General features: G+C 42.8%; 1 protein-coding gene across 5 annotated transcripts in view; it reads right to left on the bottom strand.

Annotated features, from left to right (window-relative positions):
* Nucleotides 1-20,997, bottom strand: part of ALG9 (ALG9 alpha-1,2-mannosyltransferase) — a 94,344-nt gene that overhangs the window by 35,419 nt on the left and 37,928 nt on the right. For all 5 annotated transcript variants that reach the window (XM_040976922.1, XM_040976924.1, XM_040976921.1 and 2 more), the window contains one exon: nt 19,884-20,013. In XM_040976922.1, coding sequence (XP_040832856.1) covers nt 19,884-20,013 — 130 coding nt within the window. The remainder of the gene's footprint in view (nt 1-19,883; nt 20,014-20,997) is intronic.

Here is a 20,997-nt window from a genome sequence, read left to right on the forward strand (position 1 = left end):
GTCTCACAGATCATTATACATAAATGATTTCTCTGAGATGCTAACCACTGACACCTTCTTAGCCACAGTATTTTAATAAAGATATAAAAAAAAATCTACTCTACATCCCCTACCATATTTGGACATGGATTCTATCAGAAGGGAACCACAAAACAAAGAAGCATTTGAAGAAGCTAAGAGTAAAAGCAGAGTTAAGAATACTCTGTATGGATGACATAACCAGATGCACATGGAGGATGACAGTCCACTGGGGCCTGCAGAGGACATCTGATGCCACAGGAGAGGATGGAGGACAGATTGCCCAGGGAAGAAGATAAAGGGATGTTTGCGAGCGAGAACTGCTGAGGAAGTATGTTGCATATGAGGACTGACTACTGAGGAATTTTCAACACAAAGCCACTAAACTTGTAGGTAAGAGAACTGAGGTTGGGAGCAGATCAGGCTGGGCAAGGTTATAATGCCTATTGGCCTGTATATGGGCTGCGTTAAGAGGAGAGCCAGGCTGGGCTAATTGATTATCCCTACCAGTGCATACATGGGCCAGTAGGTGCGGTCTGGTTGGACTTGCTGTAGCACTGGCCAGCAGGTGCTGGGACTAGTGGCAGTGACTGGGAGTTTAGCCTGACATGTGGTGGCACATGCAAGCTTAAGTGTGGATTGGATAGCGGGATCAGTGGGTTGAACTGGACTCCAACGACCATTGATACGTACAAGAACCGAATGGGATTTGGAACAGACTAGACCAGTCTGTTGCACATACTGGCAAGCACAGGAACCAGGGCCGCAGGCAGGCCTGGTGGAGGTTATCAAGGGTTGCTCCAATTATACTACAGCTCCCGCTGGTGTACATGAGGACCAAGTGTGTACTGGGCTGGGTTGGGCTGGGCTGGGCTGCTGTATCCATTGGTTTCTGTAAGAGAAGGGGCTGGACAGAGAAATGACCCAGCAACTGCAACTACTAGTGTATGTGTAGGCTGAAGCAGTTGATGGACTGAGCCAGAACCTCTATTGGCAAGCACACATAAGAGTCAAGACTGGGATCACAAATGAGTTTTCTTTGCGGATCCCACCAACTGAACTGCTGGAATCAGAACTCCAACTATGGTGAGAACTGCAGGATCTGTGGACTGACTGTTGAGTGCATGTGTCAGAACTAGACCTCCTCAGTGGCTAAGATGGAGCAGTAGACATCATGCCCCGATGCACGTGGAGGACATGGCAGTCCATTAGGAACTGCAGAGGACATCTGATACCATAGCAAAGGAAGGATGCTGACAAATTGGTCAACTACCCCAGCCAAGCACTGACAGCAAATATCTGGGCAAATGGAGTTCAAAGGAAGACTAAGCCAGACAATGAATCTTGGAAGATTTCCTCATCCTTGGATTGGTGATATTGACAGCATTTCAGAATTATCAAAACCACAAAAGCAGAACCCTCAGAACATGCACCACATGGGGGACCCTGGGATGACACTGGGTGGCTGCTCCCTATCTCCAGGTACTGAAGTTGTTGGAAGGCTGGGTGCAGTATCATCCCTTATTTCCCCCTCTCCCCAAGATACAGGAGAAAGAAAAGGAAAACTTGGAAACAATGATTATACCTACTTTTCCCTAACCCTTGACCTTTCCCATCCTGATCAACTATGTAAACATCATCAGAAATAAATAGATACATAAATAAGAAAGAATGCTCTATAGCTACTCCTGCCAGCTGAGTGATATCATTTGAACCTAGTATTACCACTAGCCTTGGAAAAGCAGTCCTCCACACAATAGGCCTCTAACTCCAGATTTTAAGGAAGCCATTGGACCCAGCTTCAGTGGTTTCACCATATCTCCAGATGGTTTGGGCTGCATGCTACAAAGACCTCTCTCAAGTCTAAGAAAGGAACACTGTAGAGAAAAATAGCTTCATCATTATAAACACACTTCATGTTGCTGAATGCACGCTTCTCTAAAGTCCTGCTGATTGTCATCTGAAACGTTGTCTTACTGAAAGGCAGCTCCACAAGGAGACAAACACAGGATCTGTCCTTTACACTGCAAACACATGAGAAAATTTATGTCTCCCACTGAATACAGCTGAAGATATGTAAGTTGTCATGAATGGCAAAAGTGAAGTAAGATCATCCAGTTCAAGCCAATCCTCTGCCTATGATGCCAACAACATACATGGGTAAGGATTCCAGTTCTTGCTGCTCCACTTCGAATCCAGCTTCTGGCTAATGCACCCGGGAAAACAGTGGAGGGTAGCACAAGTGCTTGGGTTCCTGTTCCCACGTGGGAGACCTTGAGGACTCTCCTGATTAGCTTTGGCTGTTGACACCATTTCAAGAGTTAACTAGTGCATGGAAACTCTCTAACTCTGCCTTCCAAATAAAAATAGAACCTTAAAAAAAAAAAACAGCATGCTCATATCATTAAATCTGGAAAGCAATAGTGAAATTCTGTGAGCATTCATACCTGAAAACTTTTTTAAATTGAATATATGTTTTTTAAATTGTTTTTTGATACAGTATAGTTGGTGCTGGGGTCTCCCTTCAACCTTCCACAATTTCCCTCCACTCCCCTCTGTTTTCCAATTCAAGTGCCTCACCAGTGCAGGTATGGTTTTGGACTAGGGAACACATCTTACCTAAACAGCCTAAAAAACACTGATATATTCTGAAGTTGTTAGGTGGTGATGAATACAGAAACCTCTGACAGTTGTCGCCTGTCTCACTGTTCATGCCAGATATCACCAATCAATGATGGCACAATCCCATCCCTGGGTTCCATAGTATGAAAAGAGATCAGGACTAAACACTGAAGTAGCTGGTACAACAAACTCAGTGGAGCCCATGAATGATAATTCTTAGTTCTCAAAACCATCTTATTACGGCCTGGCACAGTAGCCTAGTGGCTAAATCCTTGCCTTGCATGCCCGGGATCCCATATGGATGTCGGTTTGTATACCCACTGTTCCACTTCCCTTCCAGCTCCCTGCCTGTGGCCTGGGAAAGCAATGGAGGATAGCCCAAAGCCTTAGGACCTTGTACCCGTGTGGGAGATCTTTAAGAAGCTCCTGGCTCCTGCCTCTGGACTGGCTCAGCTCTGGCCATTAGAGCCACATGGGGAGTGAACCAGCAGATGGAAGATCTTTCTGTAACTCCTTCTCTCTGATCTGCCTTTCCAAAAAACCAAAAAACAATACAAACAAATCTCTTACTTCATATTAAAAAGGCAGATTTTATTTTTTTTAAGATTTATTTATTTTCACTGCAAAGTCAGATATAGAGAGAAAGGAGGAGAGACAAAAAGATCTTCTGTCGGTGATTCATTCCCCAAGTGACCACAACAGCCAGTGCTGCGCCAATCCAAAGCCGGGAGCCAGAAGTCCTCCAGGTCTCACACACGGGTGCAGGAACCTAAGGCTTTGAGCCAGTCTTGACTGCTTTCCCAGGCCACAAGCAGAGAGCTGTATGGGAAGTGGGGCCGCCCGGATTAGAGCCGGCGCCCATATGGGATCCTGGTGTGTTCAAGGAGAGGACTTTGGCTACTAAGACATGGTGCCAGGCCCCCAAAATCGCAGATTTTAAAACTGAGAAATCATAGGAGAATGCTTAGTTTCTTTCATCTTACAATAGAATTTTAGGTGTTTTTTTTATGAACTTTAAAGATGTCAGTCTATATAAAAAGTGTTAATAGGCCTGCCTATGATTTAGAATGAAGTTCACAGCATTTATGACTACATTTCCGTCACTGTCATCATCTGTAAAGAGCTAGGTACTGCATTAGGAGCATTTAGTCAATTTCTACTTCAGAGTAAAGTTATGTATATAAAAAGTCACATATTTTGGTCAAAATTTTACATTTTTTCTCTAAGATTTTATGTCATTATTGGCATAAATGAAGACTAACACACATAGATACCTCTCCTTTAGGAGCTTACCATCTAAGAGGAACAAAAGCTAGCGTTGTGGCAGGGGCTTAAGCCAGCAAATAAAACACCAGTATCCCATACCGGTGTCAGGTCTGAGTCCTGGCTGCTTCATTTCTGATCTAGCTCTTTGCTAATGTATCTAGAAAAGGAGTGGCAGCCGTTCCACATATTGGGGTTCCTGCCACTGACGTGGAAGACCCGAATGGAGGTTGTTTCCTGGCTTCAGCCTGTTCTAGCCCTGGCAGCTGCTGATTCTGGGGAATGAACTTGAGGATAGAAATTCTTAATTCAGCTTTCAAATAAATAAAACTCTTTAAAACAAACAAAAATGATTAAGATTATCAGACAAAAATAGTTTGGTAGCAAGTTAAAAAGTGACAGGGAAAGAAGGGCAGTATTTGGTCTAGTACTTAAGAGGCCTACCTATTGCACTATAGTCTCTCAGTTCATTACCTGACTACAACTTCCCGCTAATACACTTAGGGATGCAGTAGTGATGGCTCAAGTAACCGATTTTCTGGTCCCTACGTGGGACATTTGTATTGAGTTCTGGATCCCAGTTTCACCTTCAGCCTAGCCCTGGCTATTGTGGGCATTCAGGGGCGTAAACTCTTTTACCTCTACCTTTTAAAAAAATGGTAATTGGAGTTAATTTTCAATTACTAGAGCCAACAAAACATGCTCACAAGACCTTTCAATATTGTATTTTCTTCATCATCACTTGGCATTATTATACATTTTGAGATCTAAAAAGGCGAAATTATTTTGTAAATCCAAATAATTTTCAACTTATTTTCAACAGAATTATTTCCAAAAGAAGGTAAATTCAACAGATGACACTCCACCCAGGATAACACTTGCCAGTAAACTTATGTCTTGCTCCAAAATGTTGGGAGCAGTTAGGAAGGAGAAAAGGACTAAAAGAGAAGATTTGAATTTTCTGGTGACTCCTACGTTGGATTTTTAACATTAAACTTTATTTAAAATCCTGGGAATTCCTTAAATATTTCATGCTCATATTGAAATATAGCAAAATATACCCAGAGGAAGCAATAATTTATACAGTATTTCTTCTAACAGAAAATTGATCATGTATTTGTGTGTTAGGAATAAATGAACTGTTCTTTCCAAGTTAGTAGGTATCTTAGGGGAAACAAATTCTACAAAGTTACTGAGGACTTGGGCAAAACAACTGGCCAAGAGAAACCTGTGTTACAATTAACAAAATTAAATGTATGAGTAGGCCTCTGTTCAATCTGCTCACATTTTTTTCCTATTAAAACAAAAAGTTTTTTACATGCAGAAAGGTGGTGTGGCTGCAAGGTAAAGGAGAAGCATGTTGGGAAGAACAAACTACCTCTGTGAAGACTCACAGGTTTAAGTGAGCCAGACACATGGGATGAGAGGAAGAGGATAAGCTATGTCAGGCAGGTGTGGCTTGTGGGCTTTGGATTCTAATACCTTTTTCTCTTTTTTAAGATTTTTTATTGGAAAGGCAGATTTATACAGAGAAGGAGAGACAGAAAGATCTTCCATCTGCTTGTTCACTCCCCAAGTGACCACAACAGCCAGAGCTGAGCTGATCCAAAGCCAGGAGTCAGAAGCCTCTTCTGGGTCTCCTACATGGGTGGAGGGTCCCAAGGTTTTGAGCCATCCTCAACTGTTTTCCCTCAACAGGGAGCTGGATGGGAAGTGGAACTGCTGGGATATTAACCAGCACCCATATGGGATCCCTGCACATGCAAGGTGAGGACTTTAGCCACTAGTCTACCGTACCAGACTTTCTAATTTCTACAAATGACCCAGATGGAGGAATTAGGGGTCCACATGAAATGGACTGAACATAGTTAAAAGTATTCCATATTCCTGCAACCTAACACACCTGATGGGGAACCAGTAAGATGTGAATCTGCCAAACACAAACCCTTCTAATTCACATGATAAACAAATGACAAGAGGGAGTTCGGCAGCATCCCTGTCTGCCAGGAGCTGCAAACCTGCTACTCTTACTAGACCTTGAAAATGACACGGAGTACTAATTAGCCTCAATTTCTATTATTAACATAGCTTGGGGAGGCCACTCTTCAGTTCAAGGAAACAAAATTGAGGGTATTTTAAATTTGTAAAAACTTCTGGTGCTTATGAGTCCTGTGTTATATACCATGGAGGTTCCAAATATTAAGGACAAACACATGCCCCTCATGTATAACTTAGCAGATAAACCAGTCACATACATACATAAGAACAAATGAAATGAAACAAAAAATGAGAAGTATGTCTGCTTAATTAACTAAAATCCCAAGACTCTGCAAACCATTTAATTTCCCCTAAACACACAATGTTCGTTCATAGTTCTAGGCTCTGCATATGTTGCTCCTTTCCGGAATGTTGATTTCCTCTTCCTCTGCCAGAGGATTCTTAGTCATCATCCCATAAGTGCAAGCTTCTATGACATGTACTAAGTTAGGCTGTCACTAAGCCAGGAAGTAGAAGCATTCTCCCCATATGACTATGGTGTGCCTCCCACATTAGGTCTCTCCTGCTAGATCCAGAGCACAGGACTTCTGTCCCTTCCTAAATCCATCTTTACGTTTATCCAAGTTACGTGTATCATTTCTTTTAAAAAAATTAATGGTAAAAGAAGCTTATGAAGAACAGCAGTATCCTTCAGAGGCAGCTACACATAATTCTTCTTTCTCCTCGTAGCTTTTGATTTTCCAATTGTCAGGTAATAATGGATGCTAATGTTCTTTGGTAAAGATATATTATTTATCTGAAAGGCAGAGAGACTGGGAAAGAGAAATGGTGAATCTGAGAAAGTGCTGGTTCACTCCTCCCAATGGCCAGGGCTGGGGGAGGCTGAAGCCATTTGAGTCTCCCAGATGGATGACAGCAGTCCAAGGACACGGTCATTTCCTACTGCCTTCCCTGGTGCATCAGCAGGAAGCTGGACAGGAAGCCAAGGCACTCTGGTACTCCAATAAGGCATGACATTGCAAGCATGGCTTAATTGGCTGCAATGCAGTGCCAACCTCAGGGACTTAGGAACAGGAGACTGTTTCTGTCACCTTTGTATTTTCAGCACAAAGTGAAGCACCACCAGAAATTTTTAAAAAATGGTTGGACAAATGAGTCAGTGAAGAATGAGAATGCTCTCTGCTAAGATGCCTGAGGAAGCAGAAGATAGCCACAGACCTTAGGCTCCTACCATCCACATGGGAGACCCAGATGAAGCTCCTGCCTTCTGCCTGGTCTAGATCTTGTCAATGCAGCCATGTGGGAAGTGAACCAGCACACCGAAGATTGTCATCTATCTCTACTTGTCAGACAGGTAAGTAAATCTTTTTTCAAAAAAAGATTCAGGGCCTGGTGGCGTGGGCTAGCAGCTAAAGTCCTCGCCTTGAACGTACCAGGATCCCTTATGGATGCCGGCTCTAATCCCAGCAACTCCGCTTCCCATCCAGCTCCCTGCTTGTGGCCTGGGAAAGCAGTAGAGGGCAGCCCAAAGCCTTGGGACACTGCACCCACATGGGAGACCTGGAGGAAGTTCCTGGATCCTGGCTTTGGATCAACACAGCACCGGCCATTACGGTCACTTGGGGAGTGAATCATCGGATGGAAGATCTTCCTCTCTGTCTCTCCTCCTCTTTGTATATCTGACTTTGCAATAAAATAAATCTTTAAAAAATGAATAAATAAAATTTTAAAAAATTCAGAATTAAAAGATGCCTATGTGTTAGAAATGAACCTTGAATCATGCTGGTAAAATGTACAGATCACTGTCTCCTCAAGCCAGTGATCCAGGACTGCCAAGATGGCCTCTGGGAAGGAGAGTCTCTGGCATTTTTCGGGGACGAAGCTTTTCCAAATCCTAAACAAAGGCATATTAATTTCACACAATCTTTTATTTACTGTGTATTCCCCTCTTACCTAGAATAGTTTAGCACAGGTTATCAGCGTTACTGCAGAATCCTCCCAAGCTGCAATTTGCCCCCCCACCAAAAACAATTTCCTCTTGTAAAAAGATCAATCGTACCTCTTTCTTCACGAAAGCAATCTAGCTTTAGTTCACAGAGCCTCAAAGGCAGCCTGAAATATAGAGACTGAAACGACTTGGTTAAGAAGAGACCAGAAAGAGAAGTATGGTAAAAATTACTTAATAGAGAGCATCTCTCTTGATTTTGAATTCAAAGCTTTCCTTGTGCTCAAAGAAGGAAATCTCGAGGTCAGCTGACAACTTGGTGAGTAGATTTGTGAAGTATACCACAGAAATTGCTGGGAGTTTGCAAAGAGTTCATGCCTAGAGTCCCTACTGTAGCCACATTTTTTTCAAATGATCAAAGTATAACATAATTATAAATCACTTGTCATCCTCCCAAAGAAAATTGCGATCAACCTGTGAGTATGTATCTCAGACCTTTTTCTCTGCAGACTGATTATTTTCACAAAATCTGGTCTTGCTAAGCTGTATGCTGTTTCATTGTAACTATTTTTGGTTTGAGATTTCAAAGCCTTGGTAACTCCAGTGTCTACTGCCCTTTGAGTCCAGAGGTTCAAGTAACACCAGTTGAACCAGGAAGAACAGTCTTGTCTCTCAGTTCTATCAGTAACAGAGAAAACCCAAGACCACTCTCCATAACTACATAATCTGCAATTTAAAAAAAATCAAAAGACTAGATTTAAATCTGCCTTAAAGTGTAACCAAAAAGCTCATTTTTTGTTTTTTCAGATTTAATCATTCTTTCTTGCATCAAAAATAACAAAATTGTAGGGTGACATTAACACATGATTGTGAAACAAAAATGTGTTTCATTTCATTAGTCACAGGCTACATATCAACCAGCTGTCGAAGCTAAAAATATGCCTTAATTTAAAATTTTGTAAAACACAAGCATTTAAGGCTCATTTTGAAAGAAATGCGACTTCTTTCAGTTTCTAACAACCCACTAGAAGCTCGGGAGAACAAATGAATATCTCTATACCAAAGGGGAAAAAAGGTAAGGGGGCAGGAGGTGAGGGGGGAGAGAGACGGAGAGAACTCAAGCTAACTTATCAATCATCAATTTCACATTGTTCCTATCTTATCAGTAAGCATGTATTAAGGATGACAATACCACCCCAGATAAAAAGCAGAGTACATCTTCTCAAAGAAAAACAAGGGCCCAAGACAGAGACCAAGAGAACAATCATAAACAGCATGCAAGGTATTTGGTACAGCAGTTGGGAAGCAGCTTGACAGCTACATGCTGTAGGTGCCTAGTCTGAGTTTCTCTTCCATTTCTGACAGTTTCCTGCTAAGGCACACCCTGAGAGGCAGCAGGTGATGGCTCAAGTATATGGGTCTACTGTTACCCATGCAGGAAACCACAGATGTTCCATGGTCCTGGTTTAGGCCTGGGCCCAGCCCAGCTGTTGCAGGCATTTGGGGAGTGAATCAGTATCAAAGATTGATCTCTCTATCTACAGACAGAGATGTATAGTGCACGAGTGAGGGGTCACTCACTCGGCTTCCTAACTGGCTTTCTGTTTGTGCCCTGGGAAAGCAGTGGAGGATGGCCCCATTTCTTGGGACCCTGTATCTGGTGGGAGACCCAGAAGAAGCTCCTGACTCCAGGCTCTGGATCAGCTCAGCTCTGGCTATTGCAGCCATCTGGGGAGTGAACCAGCAGATGAAGCATCTTTCTGTTTCTCCTTCTCTCCTTCTCTCTGATCTGCCTTTCTAATAAATTTTAAGTATGTATTTTCCATTGGATGAGTGAATTGAAGACCACAGGGCCACAATAAACACTGTCAGAGCTCTTCCTCCTGCTGTGAAAGAAACATAGTCCGGGCTGGAGTGTGCAGCGACATCTTCCCTACCCCAGCACCATTCTCAGGCAGCGTTAACACAGCACAGAGTGAGACCTTAAGAGACACCGAGCAGCATGCGGACTTCTGTTCAGGATTGTGAAGTCCTACAGCCTGAAAATCATGTCTCAAGGTAAGAACTGCCTGCACAAAGTATTTGACCAAAAAAAAAAAAAAAAGAAAAGAAAAACCGAGAATGAGGAACAACACATATAATCACTGCAGCTGCACTTCATGCAGTTCCAGAAAACTGGATGCAAAGAAATATCAAGGGCTTTGGAAATTTGGTTATTTAGAAAGAAAACGACATTTGACTTGCTTCCAGAAGGAATCAGACTCTATTAACTCCTAGTCACTCGTTCGCTAATACAACCTGTCATCAGTCATCAGTCTTCTCCTGTGATTTCTTTTTTTTTCAGTCAAAAATATTGGGGCTCGAGAGCAAACATTTCAAAGGCAAAGATGTCTCAGTATTTTTCTGGCTTTTCATCTCCTCTTTTAGTAATTCTGCAGTTATATGTTAAAAAGTAGTTGTCATCCAGAAGCAAAGGCTGCCCCACACATCATGTCTAAATTCCTATTTGTTGCCTGAATCTTTAAATTCACAAGTAAAAACTTATTGCACCACGAAAATGGAAACTCATAGGAAACATTTTCGGTCATTCAGTTACTACAGATCACATAATTTCTAAATGTCAACATAATGAATACTAAAAAATAATTTTTAAGGCATCAGGAACAGTATTCATTAAAGCCTTGCATAATTCCAACAAACTGCTATATATATTAGCATATTTATATATATATATTAGCAATTTTAATCTGCTTGCTTTAATAACCAAGACTGGCTACAGTCAATGAGGAAACTAACAGCATAATGTTCTTTCTCTTACAACAAGGTCTTTCAGTAGGAAAGGAAAAAGGTTTAAATAACAGAAAAAGGCCAATGAAGGAGAGAAAGAGAAAAGGAGAGTAGCTGATTTTTCATTAAACACAGTGCTTACCCTTGAAATTTCTCAGCACATACAAAACAGAGTCCCAGAAAAAGAGGGTAATTATTTGAAAATTAGGGGCTGGCATGTTAGCATAGTGGGGTTAAGTAGTCACCTTCAATGCTGGCATCCCATATGGGTGCCAGTTAGTCTCAGCTACTCCACTTTCAATCCAACTCCCTGTTAATGCACATGGGAAAGCAGCAGGATAGCCCAAGTGCTTGGGCCACTGCACCCATGTGGGAGACCCAGATGAAACTCCTGGCTCTTGGCACTGGACTGACCCAGCCTCAGCTGCTGCAACCATTTGTGAAGTGATCCAGCAGATGGAAGATCTCTAAGTTGGCTTTTCAAGTAAGCACATCTTAAAAAAATACTAAGTGTCTTAAATATCTATTCTATTGAAAAGGCCTATTTTAAGAGAGAAGGAGAGACAGAAATATCTTCCATCCGCTGGTTGTTCCCAAGTGGGTTCCAAGGGCTGGAGCAGAGCCTATCCAAAGCTAGGAGCCAGAAGCTTCTTCCAGATCTCCCACATGGGTGCAGGGTCCCAAAGAGTTGGGCCATCCTCTGCTGCTATCCCAGGCCATAAGCAGGAAGCTGGAAAGAAACTGGAGCAGCTGGTACTCAAACAAACACCCATATGGGATCTCAGTATATGCAAGGCAAGGATTTAGCCACTAGGTTATCACGCTGGGTCTATATTTAATCTTGTGTATATCAAAGAATTAATAACCATCACATGAAACCATTAAAAGGACATGTGAAAGAATACTGAGGGATCTTGAAATCAAGCTTCCCATCCTGGAGCTAAGCTTTGTCAGCTTACAACCTCCAAAGCTCAGTTTCTTTACCCATAGAATGAGGAGATCAAGAATGTGTATTCTCTTCTGCAGAATGGTGGTCTTCCCTTCCTTTTAGTTGTGGAACTACTTACGAGAAGATGGAGCTTATGTTTATAAAGTAAATTAAACCTAAATGTTACTGCAAAATTGAAAGGAAGATGAAGTAGCATTATACTTTTAGAACTGTGCCTAAAAACTATATGAAATCCCCAACAAGCCGTTGAACTTATCTGGACAACAAGATGCTGGACTCTATGCTTGGTATATGCTTGCAATGAAAGAATCTCATGTGAACTTGAACTGTGGTAATGCAACAAGGTGGAGGAATCCACCATGGGGGAGAGGGCTTAGGGAGGGGTGGGGGGAATCCCAGTATCTATAAAACTGTGTCACATAATGCAATGTAATTAATTAAAAAAAACTATATGAAATCTGTACTCTTCATGTTAACAAAATACACAAAACTCTGTGTCCTAGATCCCTTTACAAATCCTCAATTTTTCCCTCTGGTTAAAGGAGAGAAACAGGGTTAAAGACAAATGAGATCAAGAAAACTCTGATTTAGAAACAGTTCACTTTTAACGAGTACTTTGAAAACACCATTTTGTTCCAATCCAATAGATATATCAGGGAACATTTTAACCATCATCAAATTTTTGCATCATTGTGTGTCATTTAACCCATAAGAAGTACTAGGTGAATGCAGAAAACCCCGCCTGCCTGGACCAATCAGCACAGAAAATACACAAAACACATGAAGGACACACTCAAGCATCTACAGGCTCGCACATAGCCTCTGTGGTGGGAGCACTCTCACGCATCCACCTTCGGTATCAACGTTCTGCCAACTTCACGTAACCCTTTCACTATTTCCAAACCTGCAACCCTCCAAACACCACTTCACACGCAAATCCCACCATCTCTTTTGCAAAGTGAACATATTTATGGTAGTATTTTTGTACTTTTAATCATTTAACATGTATAAATTTGTACTACCATGATTTTTTAAAAAAAAGACCTCATTATCTGAAAGGCCAAGTTACAGAGAAAGAGGGAGACACAGGGCAGAAGGAAAAACAAGGCAATCTTCCATCTACTGGTTCACTCCCCAAATGGCTGTAATGGCTAGGCAAAAGCTGGGAGCCTGAAACTCTATTGAAGACTCCCACATGGACAGTAGGGACCCGAGCACTTGGGCATCTTCCTTTTCTTTCTCAAGTTCATTACAGGGAGCTGGGTTGGAAGCAGAGCAGCTGGGATTTTAACTGTTAATCACATGGGGTGACAGCACCACAAGCAGTGGTTTGACCTGAAATACCAGTTACTGTACTGCTGTTTTTATTAAGTTCTCATCATTTTTTTTCTTAATGTGTCACTGACCAAGTTTTAAGTACCGCACTCTTCACTCTATTTTCCCCAAATGTCTTGTGTAACCATAAATAATTTTTAGCAATTTTAGATCATGATACAACAGAACTGCCTACATTACCAGTGAGGAAAACAATCATGATCAATTTATTTTTTTCAGAGTTAACACAGAGAGTTCCGGAAGGCTTACTTAAGCGCTAAGTTGAATTCAACAGAAGTCTTTCTGTTAGCTCACCCCTTAAAAAAAATTTTTTTTTCAATTTATTTTTATTGGAAAGTCAGGTATACAGAGAGGAAGATCTTCCATTTGCCTCTTCACTCCCCACGCAGCAGCACGGCTGGAGCTGAGCCAATCCATAGCCAGGCACCAGGAACCTCCTCCAAGTCTCCCACACAGGTGCAGGGTCCTAAGGCTTTGGACTATCCTCAACTGCTTTCTCAGGCCACAAGCAGGGAGCTGGATGGGAAGCGGGGCCACCAGGATTAGAACTGGCACCAATATGGGATCCTGGTGCGTTCAAGGTGAGGACTTTAGCCAGTAAGCCACTTTGCCGGACTTTTGCCACTAAGCTATCGTGCTAGGCCCATTATGAGCATTTTCATGAAACCTTGCACCATACTGCTCAGGATGAGATCCCCTTGTCAGTGGATCTGTGCCGTTTACCTCCTTAGTCACTTGGGAGACACTCCAGCTACTAGATCAACTGCAGTGCCTAAGTTCAAGTAAGTTTTTTATTAAATAATGGCTCCAAACACTATACCACCACCTGTTATGCCAGCACTGTATATGTGTGCCAGTTTGAGTATCAGCTGCTCCTCTTGTGATTCAGCTCCCAGCTAATGTACCAGGGACAGCAGCACAGGATGGCCCAAGTCCTTGGGCACCCACATATGAGACCAGAAATTCATGGATCCTGACTTAGCCTGGACTAGCTCTTGCTGTGGTGGTCATTTTGGGATGACTCAGCAGATGAAAGCTTGTCAGCTTGCTCACTCCCTTTGTTTCTACTTCTCTGTAACTCTGCCTTCCAGAGAAATAAGTCTTTAAAAAAATAATGGCCCCAAATCGTAGGAGTGGTGATGCTGGCAATTCAGGTAAGCCAAAGAGATAAGCCATATAGTGCTTCCTTTAAATGAAAAGGCAAGGACTGAATTTGCAAATGAGAGCTCCTTCCCACCAGCCACATCAAGTTTTGGCTGGTGGGAGGGAGCTCGGCCTGGCTTCCCGATCTGGGAATTCTACCCCACCAGCTGCTTAAATGTGGCTGGCACCAATGACACCAGGTGAAGCCCTCTGGCTGCCTGGCGATGAGCTCTGGAGACGCGGAGGTGTGGGCCTGTAAGAGGTCTGGTGGTTGGCACAGGTGGGGTCATGTAGGAACCTGAGAGTTCATGTCCAGTTGATAAATGACTTCTGAGGGACTTCCATGGACATTGTCACTGCTCTAGCAGGGTTCTTGGGCCCACCTGTGGGAACTGGTCCTCAGTGGAAAAGACAGAGTAGTGAACAGCCACCCCAGATTCACATGGAGGATATAGCAGCCTATTGAGCCCTTCAGGGGACATTTGTACCATCCCAGAGGAAGGAGGACAGAAAAAATTAGACAACCACTCCAGACAAAGGATAACAGTAAATATCTATGTGAATGGAGACTCTTGAGATTGACTATGTCAGCCAATGACCACTGAAAGGGTTCCCTCATCCTTAGATCAGTGAGATTGACAACATTTCAGAATTATCAAAACCACCTGGGGAGAACCCCTCGGAGAATACACCACGTTGGGACCCTGGCTTGATATCAGGTGGCCATTCTCCATCCCTGGGTACTGCTGCATTTTAAAATCTATAATACAACATGATATTATAAGGAGGGACAAAGTGCATATTTACCTAATACTTATTAGCTATAATTGTTCTATTATTATCTAGATATAATTTTATTGTGCCTAATTTACAACTTAAACTTGATCATAGCTAATACATATATTTTAAAAAAATCAGTGTAAGTAGTTCCAGGCACCCACTGGGTGTTGTAAAGATATTCCCCACAGATAATAGAAATGAAAGAGTACTCTAGGGGCTAACCACAAGATACATGGTATCACAACCCTAGATGCTAAAGTGAATACGAAGCCACTCCCTTCACATTATTCATACATTTGATGGAGAAAGGTATAACACAGATGTGAGAAATATTTACACAGAGGATGGTGTTGTGGTGCAGCAAGTGAAGTTAGTCATCGTTTATGACATCAGCAGTTCATACTACAGTGCCAGTTCAGGTCTTGGCTACTCTGTTTCCCAAAATCTAGCTCCCACTAATGTGCCTGAGGAAGCAACAGAAGATGGTCCAGGTGCTTGGGGCTTGGGCTCCTGCCAGCCATGTGGGAGATCAAAGTATAGCTCTAGTGTCTTGGCTTCAGCCTAGCCCAAATCCAGCTGTTGAGGCCATTGGGGGAGTGGACCAGCAGATGAAAGACCGAGGCAGACAGACCAGCCAATCGCCTGACTTATCTACCTACCTCTTTCTTTCTCTCCACCATCACTCTGCCTTTCAAACAAATCAATCCTAAGAGAACTTTTACTCCTGGCACAATGGCTCAATTGGCTAATCCTCAACTCACAAGCTCCAGGACTCCATATGGGTGCCAGTTCGTGTGCCAGCTGCTGCACTTCCCATCCAGCTTGCTGCTTATGGACTGGGAAAGTAGCAGAGGATGGCTCAAGTGCTGGGACCCCTGCATTCACATGGGAGACTTGGAAGAAGCTGGCTTCTGGCTTCAGATCAGCTCAGCTCTGGCCACTGTGGCCATGTGAGGGATGAACCAGCAGATGAGAGATCTTTCTCTGTCTCTTCTCCTCTGTTTAAATCTGACTTTCAGTAAAAATAAATGTGTTTTTAAAAAACAACTATTTAAATAACACAAGGTACCAAATTTAAATGGTTAACCTTGATACCAGGGTTATGGATGTGCTTCTGTCTGTTTTTACAAAGCACATGAACTGTCAGAGTAGCAAGTAGCTTGGGGTTGGGATTGTGGTATACTGCGTAAAGCTGCCATCTATAACACTAGCATCCCAAATGGGTGCCAGTTCCTGTTCCAACTGTTCCACTTCTGACCTAGTTTCCTACTAACGGCTTGAGAAAAGCAGTGGGAGATGGCACAAATGTTTGGGCCCCTTTTCATCCATATGGGAAATCCAGATGAAGCTCCTGACTCCTGGCTTTGGCCTAGTTCAAACACGAGGTAGCCAACTCCCGGCCTTTGTGACCTTCTGGGGGTGCTGAACCACTGGATGGCGGATTTCTCTCTGCTTCTCCCTCTCCTTGTAAAACTTTTAAATAGATAAATCATTAAAATAACCTGGAAAAAAATCAAAAGCCTAAAATAAGTTGTACAGAAAAAAATAATTGAGGCATTTACATCAAGGACTGCTCAGTTTGGATTCAAATAGGTAGCTTCAAACTTCTCCTCTTAGGAGTATATGAGAGGTGAGACAATGGTAGTGCAGGCAGAGTTATCAACCTCAGTGAAGTCACTGGGATGGAAAAGGCAAGGACAGCCAGAAGGGACTGGAAGGCAGCTGGCATTGAGCCTGATGGGTAGGACACCCATACTGGAGTGCCTGGGTTAGATAGCTGGATCTGGCTCCCAACTCCAACTTCTGCTAATAATGCATACTCTGGAAAGCACTGTTAATGGATTGAACTGGATTCTGACCACCCACATGGGAGAGACCTGGTCCGAGTTCCAGGTCCTGGTTTTGTCTAAGCACAGGTCTAGTTGTTGAGGACATTTGAGAAGTGACCCAGCAGAATCAGGAGTGTTTCCTCACTCACTGCCTCGTAATGAGAGGGGCACAGTTTATCAATGCCCTTTAGGGTTCCTTTGTCAGATTGAGAACATGTGTAACAAAGTGTAACAACATATCATTATGTTAAAAAAAAAAAAAACCAGCACTATACTATCAAATCTCATATCAATTCCCAAGTAGGTATCATTATATTTTACAGTTAAAAACTGAAATTAAATAGGAAAAGTTAATTAACTTCCCCAGATTTGAACCCTGGATCATTTGATCCACGCTCATTTTTACCACCCCTTGACATCTCTTCCTAAGGCCTACCCCTGTCAACACTCTGAATATAGATCATTCTCATTTTGTGGTATACTCTTCCACCCTTGTGGCTACCTAGTATCCACACGGCAATTCTTGTATATTAAAACCTGCCCTTGGGCCCTGCACCGTGGCCTAGTGGCTAAAGTCCTCACCTTGAATGCGCCAGGATCCCATATGGGCACCAGTTCTAATCCCAGCTGCCCCACATTCCAACCAGCTCCCTGCTTGTGGCCTGGGAAAGCAGTTAGAGGACAGCCCAAAATCTTGGGACCTTGCACCCGTGTGGGAGACCTGGAGGAAGTTCCTGGCTCCTAGCTATGGATTGGCACAGCACCAGCCATTGCAGTCACTTGGGGAGTGAATCATCGGATGGAAGATCTGCCTCTCTGTCTCCCCTCCTCTCTGTATATCTGACTTTCCGATAAAAATAAATAAATCTTAAGAAAAAAAACCTGCCTTCAAGAGGTATCTTCAACCAAAATACAAATAAACTAATTACAGTTTGCCCTGCCTGGGGTACTCAGGTAAAAGAATGAAGCTCTGGTACAAGCTTCATGGTGGAAATTAACATGCATCTCAGGAGTCAGGACGAGGATGTGTCTCACAATGTCCATTTTCACAGCTTTCAGTAGACTAAAGCCCATACTTGAGGCCCAGAGGGTCTCTGCATAGGTCTAAACATTCCTAATCTGGGGCATAAAAATGCCAAATATGGCTGCAAATTTGCTGTAAATTTTAAGTATACGGCATAAGAAAATCTAAATCTAAATACATGTAAACCACCAGATATTTCCTTAATTACTTATTAGGTTGCCAAAAAACGTGCAAATAGTTTTGGGGTTTTTGTTTCTTTGTTTTTGTTTTTTAAAGATTTATTTATTTTTATTGGAAAGTCAGAGAGGAAGAGACAGACAGAAAGATCTTCTATCTGCTAATTCACTCCCAAGTGACTGCAATGGCCAGAGTTGAGTTAATCTGAAGCCAGGAGCCAGCAGCTTCTTCTGGATCTCCCATGCAAGTGCAGAGTACCAAGGCTTTGGGCCATCCTCCACTATTTTCCCAGGCCACAAGCAAGGAGCAGGATAAGAAGTGGAGCAGCCAGGACCTGAACCTGTGCCCATATGGGATCCGGGTGCATGCAAGGTGAGGACTTTAGCCACTAGGCTACTGCACTGGGCCTGTGCATATAGTTTTATACAATGATCTTTTTGTTGTCTCTGGGAACCCAGGGGTGGGGGCATTCATTTTATTGCTTTCCCCTTTCTCATGAGTAAAGATTTTATAGGTCTTTAATGTCCAAAATGTCAACTTTCAAAGGAACGAAAATAAAATTCCCATGGGATCTCAGGATACATAAAGACAAGTAGGCAGAAGATCAGGGCCCTGACAGGGATTGCTCCATAGCACTTACTATGGAAAAAGTCTACCCAACTGTTCACGTGCCAAAACCAGAAAGTAGTAAGAACCAGGGCAAAGGTCTTCCCAGCAACTTGGAGGTTCCTCTTGAACTGCTTTAATGGGCCAAGCAACGTTAAGAGTTTCAGAATGATGGTGCAAGTTCTACCATAAGAAATCTTGAAAAATATATTAAAATATAAGTTTTGCATAGGAATTAAAGGTAAAGGTAACTTGAGGAGTTAACACTGCTGTCAAAAAAAATGTTGTTTTATCTCTCTCAATAAATCACCTTTTCTGCAGTGCCACAGCTGGGGACTGACCTGATGGGAATCTCTGGGGATGCCCCTGTTATGTTCTCATGTGTGAAATCTGGGGGCAAGCTAGGCCAGTCCGGGCTAGGCTGCAGCACTGGCCAGCTAATACTGGGGCAGGGGACACAGGGCCCATGCTGGGCTGGATCAAAGCATCTGTCAACAAATGCAAGAACTGGGGCTGAGGGTGGGCTAGGCTAGGCCAGGTCATAGCACCTGTCATTTTACATGAGAGCTGGGACTGGGGGCAGGGCTGGCCAGGTAGCTGCACAACCAATACATGTGTTGGCTGCTGTAAGAGGTGGTTCTGGCTCGACTCTGCATCAAATGACGCACCCAAGGGCTTGGTATGAGAACCAGCGGAGGTTTATTACAGGTTCTCCAACTAGATCATAGTGCTCGATCCCCAACATAAGGGAAAATCACACACACATGTGGTCCAACCCCAGAGCACATGTTGCAGTACTGAGCCACCTCAGCTGCCCTCTCCCATGCCAGAATACAGAGAGCATACCTTGACACACATGAAAGAGCCTACTCATCTAAGCAACAGAGAACTTCATATACCTTTTGAAAGAGTGAAAAAAAATTTTTACAATAGGTTGAACAATACTCCAGTCATACATTATGGTAAACACCTAGCTGAGGTAGACATGGACAGCCAACAGGCCTTAGAATGAATTTTTCACTTCTGACACAATGAAGACTACAACTTAGAACAATCAAGACAACTCAAGTAACAGTCTCAGAACACTCTTCCCTTCGGGGGGAGGGGGTATCTAAGGCAACATCAAACCACCGTCTTTGTGCTCGGGCACCGATGCAGTCTCAGCACCCACCCCACACACATTTACCTTACCCACCTTCTCCTTTCACCCTGACCCTCTCCATCCTAATCAGAGGCCCACATGGGTCAACAACCCCTTCACCTTTGTAATGCACATTAAAATAAAGAAATTGCCTTTTAAGCAAATTCATTTTGTCAAGCTATGATATAGAGACAGACAGCTAAATGTGCCAGTACATTTTAGAGGTAGAATTGTTTGAAAAAGCAGGAAGAGAATGTAGCCCTTACATATCTGGATGGTTCTTCCAGGTTTTGGTCATTCATGTCAGTAGGAACAATCTGGGTGGCCAACGGCCCCTCTTCAAAAGGTTTTGGTAGCTGGCCTCTGAACTCTGATGGAATGAACTGAAGCTGCCAACTGTCAGAAACACAAAGGAGGAGAGGAAGAAAAACACAGGGGATCATATTGCTAAATGTACTTGAGACAAACAAACCACATATCATGTGAAAAACATTTCACTTGAAGAAAAAAATATTTCTGCTAAAACCTTAACCCGGGAGCACAGAGACAGAGTTCACGATTCAGTCCAAGAGCATTGAGAAATTTACAACCAGAGGTTTCTCAATCCATTTTACCAGCTCTTGGCAGGGAAGCTTCAACCAAAGAGCTCTGAATCATGAAACGACCATTATCATTAATTGTCAGGTGATAAAAAGGTCCTAGGAAAACTAAAGAAAATTCATCAGGTATACAAAAAAATGGATGAAATATTAACACGCAGCCCTAGAAACACACTATGGGGGAAACAGTTGGTCCTTAATTCATAACCTATGAAACTATTTCAGACGTTAAAAAAAAAAAATCAAAGGCCAAAGTCAACACTGAAAAAACATACTTCAATTTAATCATTAATGAAGCTGCCATAGTGGTGCTGCAAGTTAAACTGCTTTTTAAAATGCCAACATCCCATAGCTGAATGACAATTCAAGTCCCAGCTGCTCAGTTTCCAATCCACCTCCCTGCTGGTGTGCTTAGGAAGACAGCAGATGATGATTTCAGTACTTGGGCCCCTGCCAAGTCACTGGGAAACCAAGAGGAAATCAAGAGGGAAATCAAACCAGAGTTCCAGGCTCTTTGCTTTGGTCTGACTCCATGGCAGTTGGGATATATACGGAGTGAACCAGCAAATGAAGGACAGTCTCTTTCTTTCTCTCTGCTCTTCCAAATAAATCTTTTTAAAATGTCATCATCAAGGATTGATGCAGGGTTTTTATTAAGTAGAAGATACTACCACCAAGCGGAGCTAACCTGCTGAATCCAGTTCTACAGCAGATTTCTCTTTTACCTAAATAGGATTCTTCTTTGGCCAAAGCAGGCAGAAAACAAGTAAAACTAGGAGAT

The sequence above is a fragment of the Ochotona curzoniae genome, unplaced genomic scaffold, assembly GCF_017591425.1.
Source record: "Ochotona curzoniae isolate NIBS_2020 unplaced genomic scaffold, NIBS_Ocur_1.0 contig_2723, whole genome shotgun sequence".
Classification (NCBI taxonomy): domain Eukaryota; kingdom Metazoa; phylum Chordata; class Mammalia; order Lagomorpha; family Ochotonidae; genus Ochotona; species Ochotona curzoniae.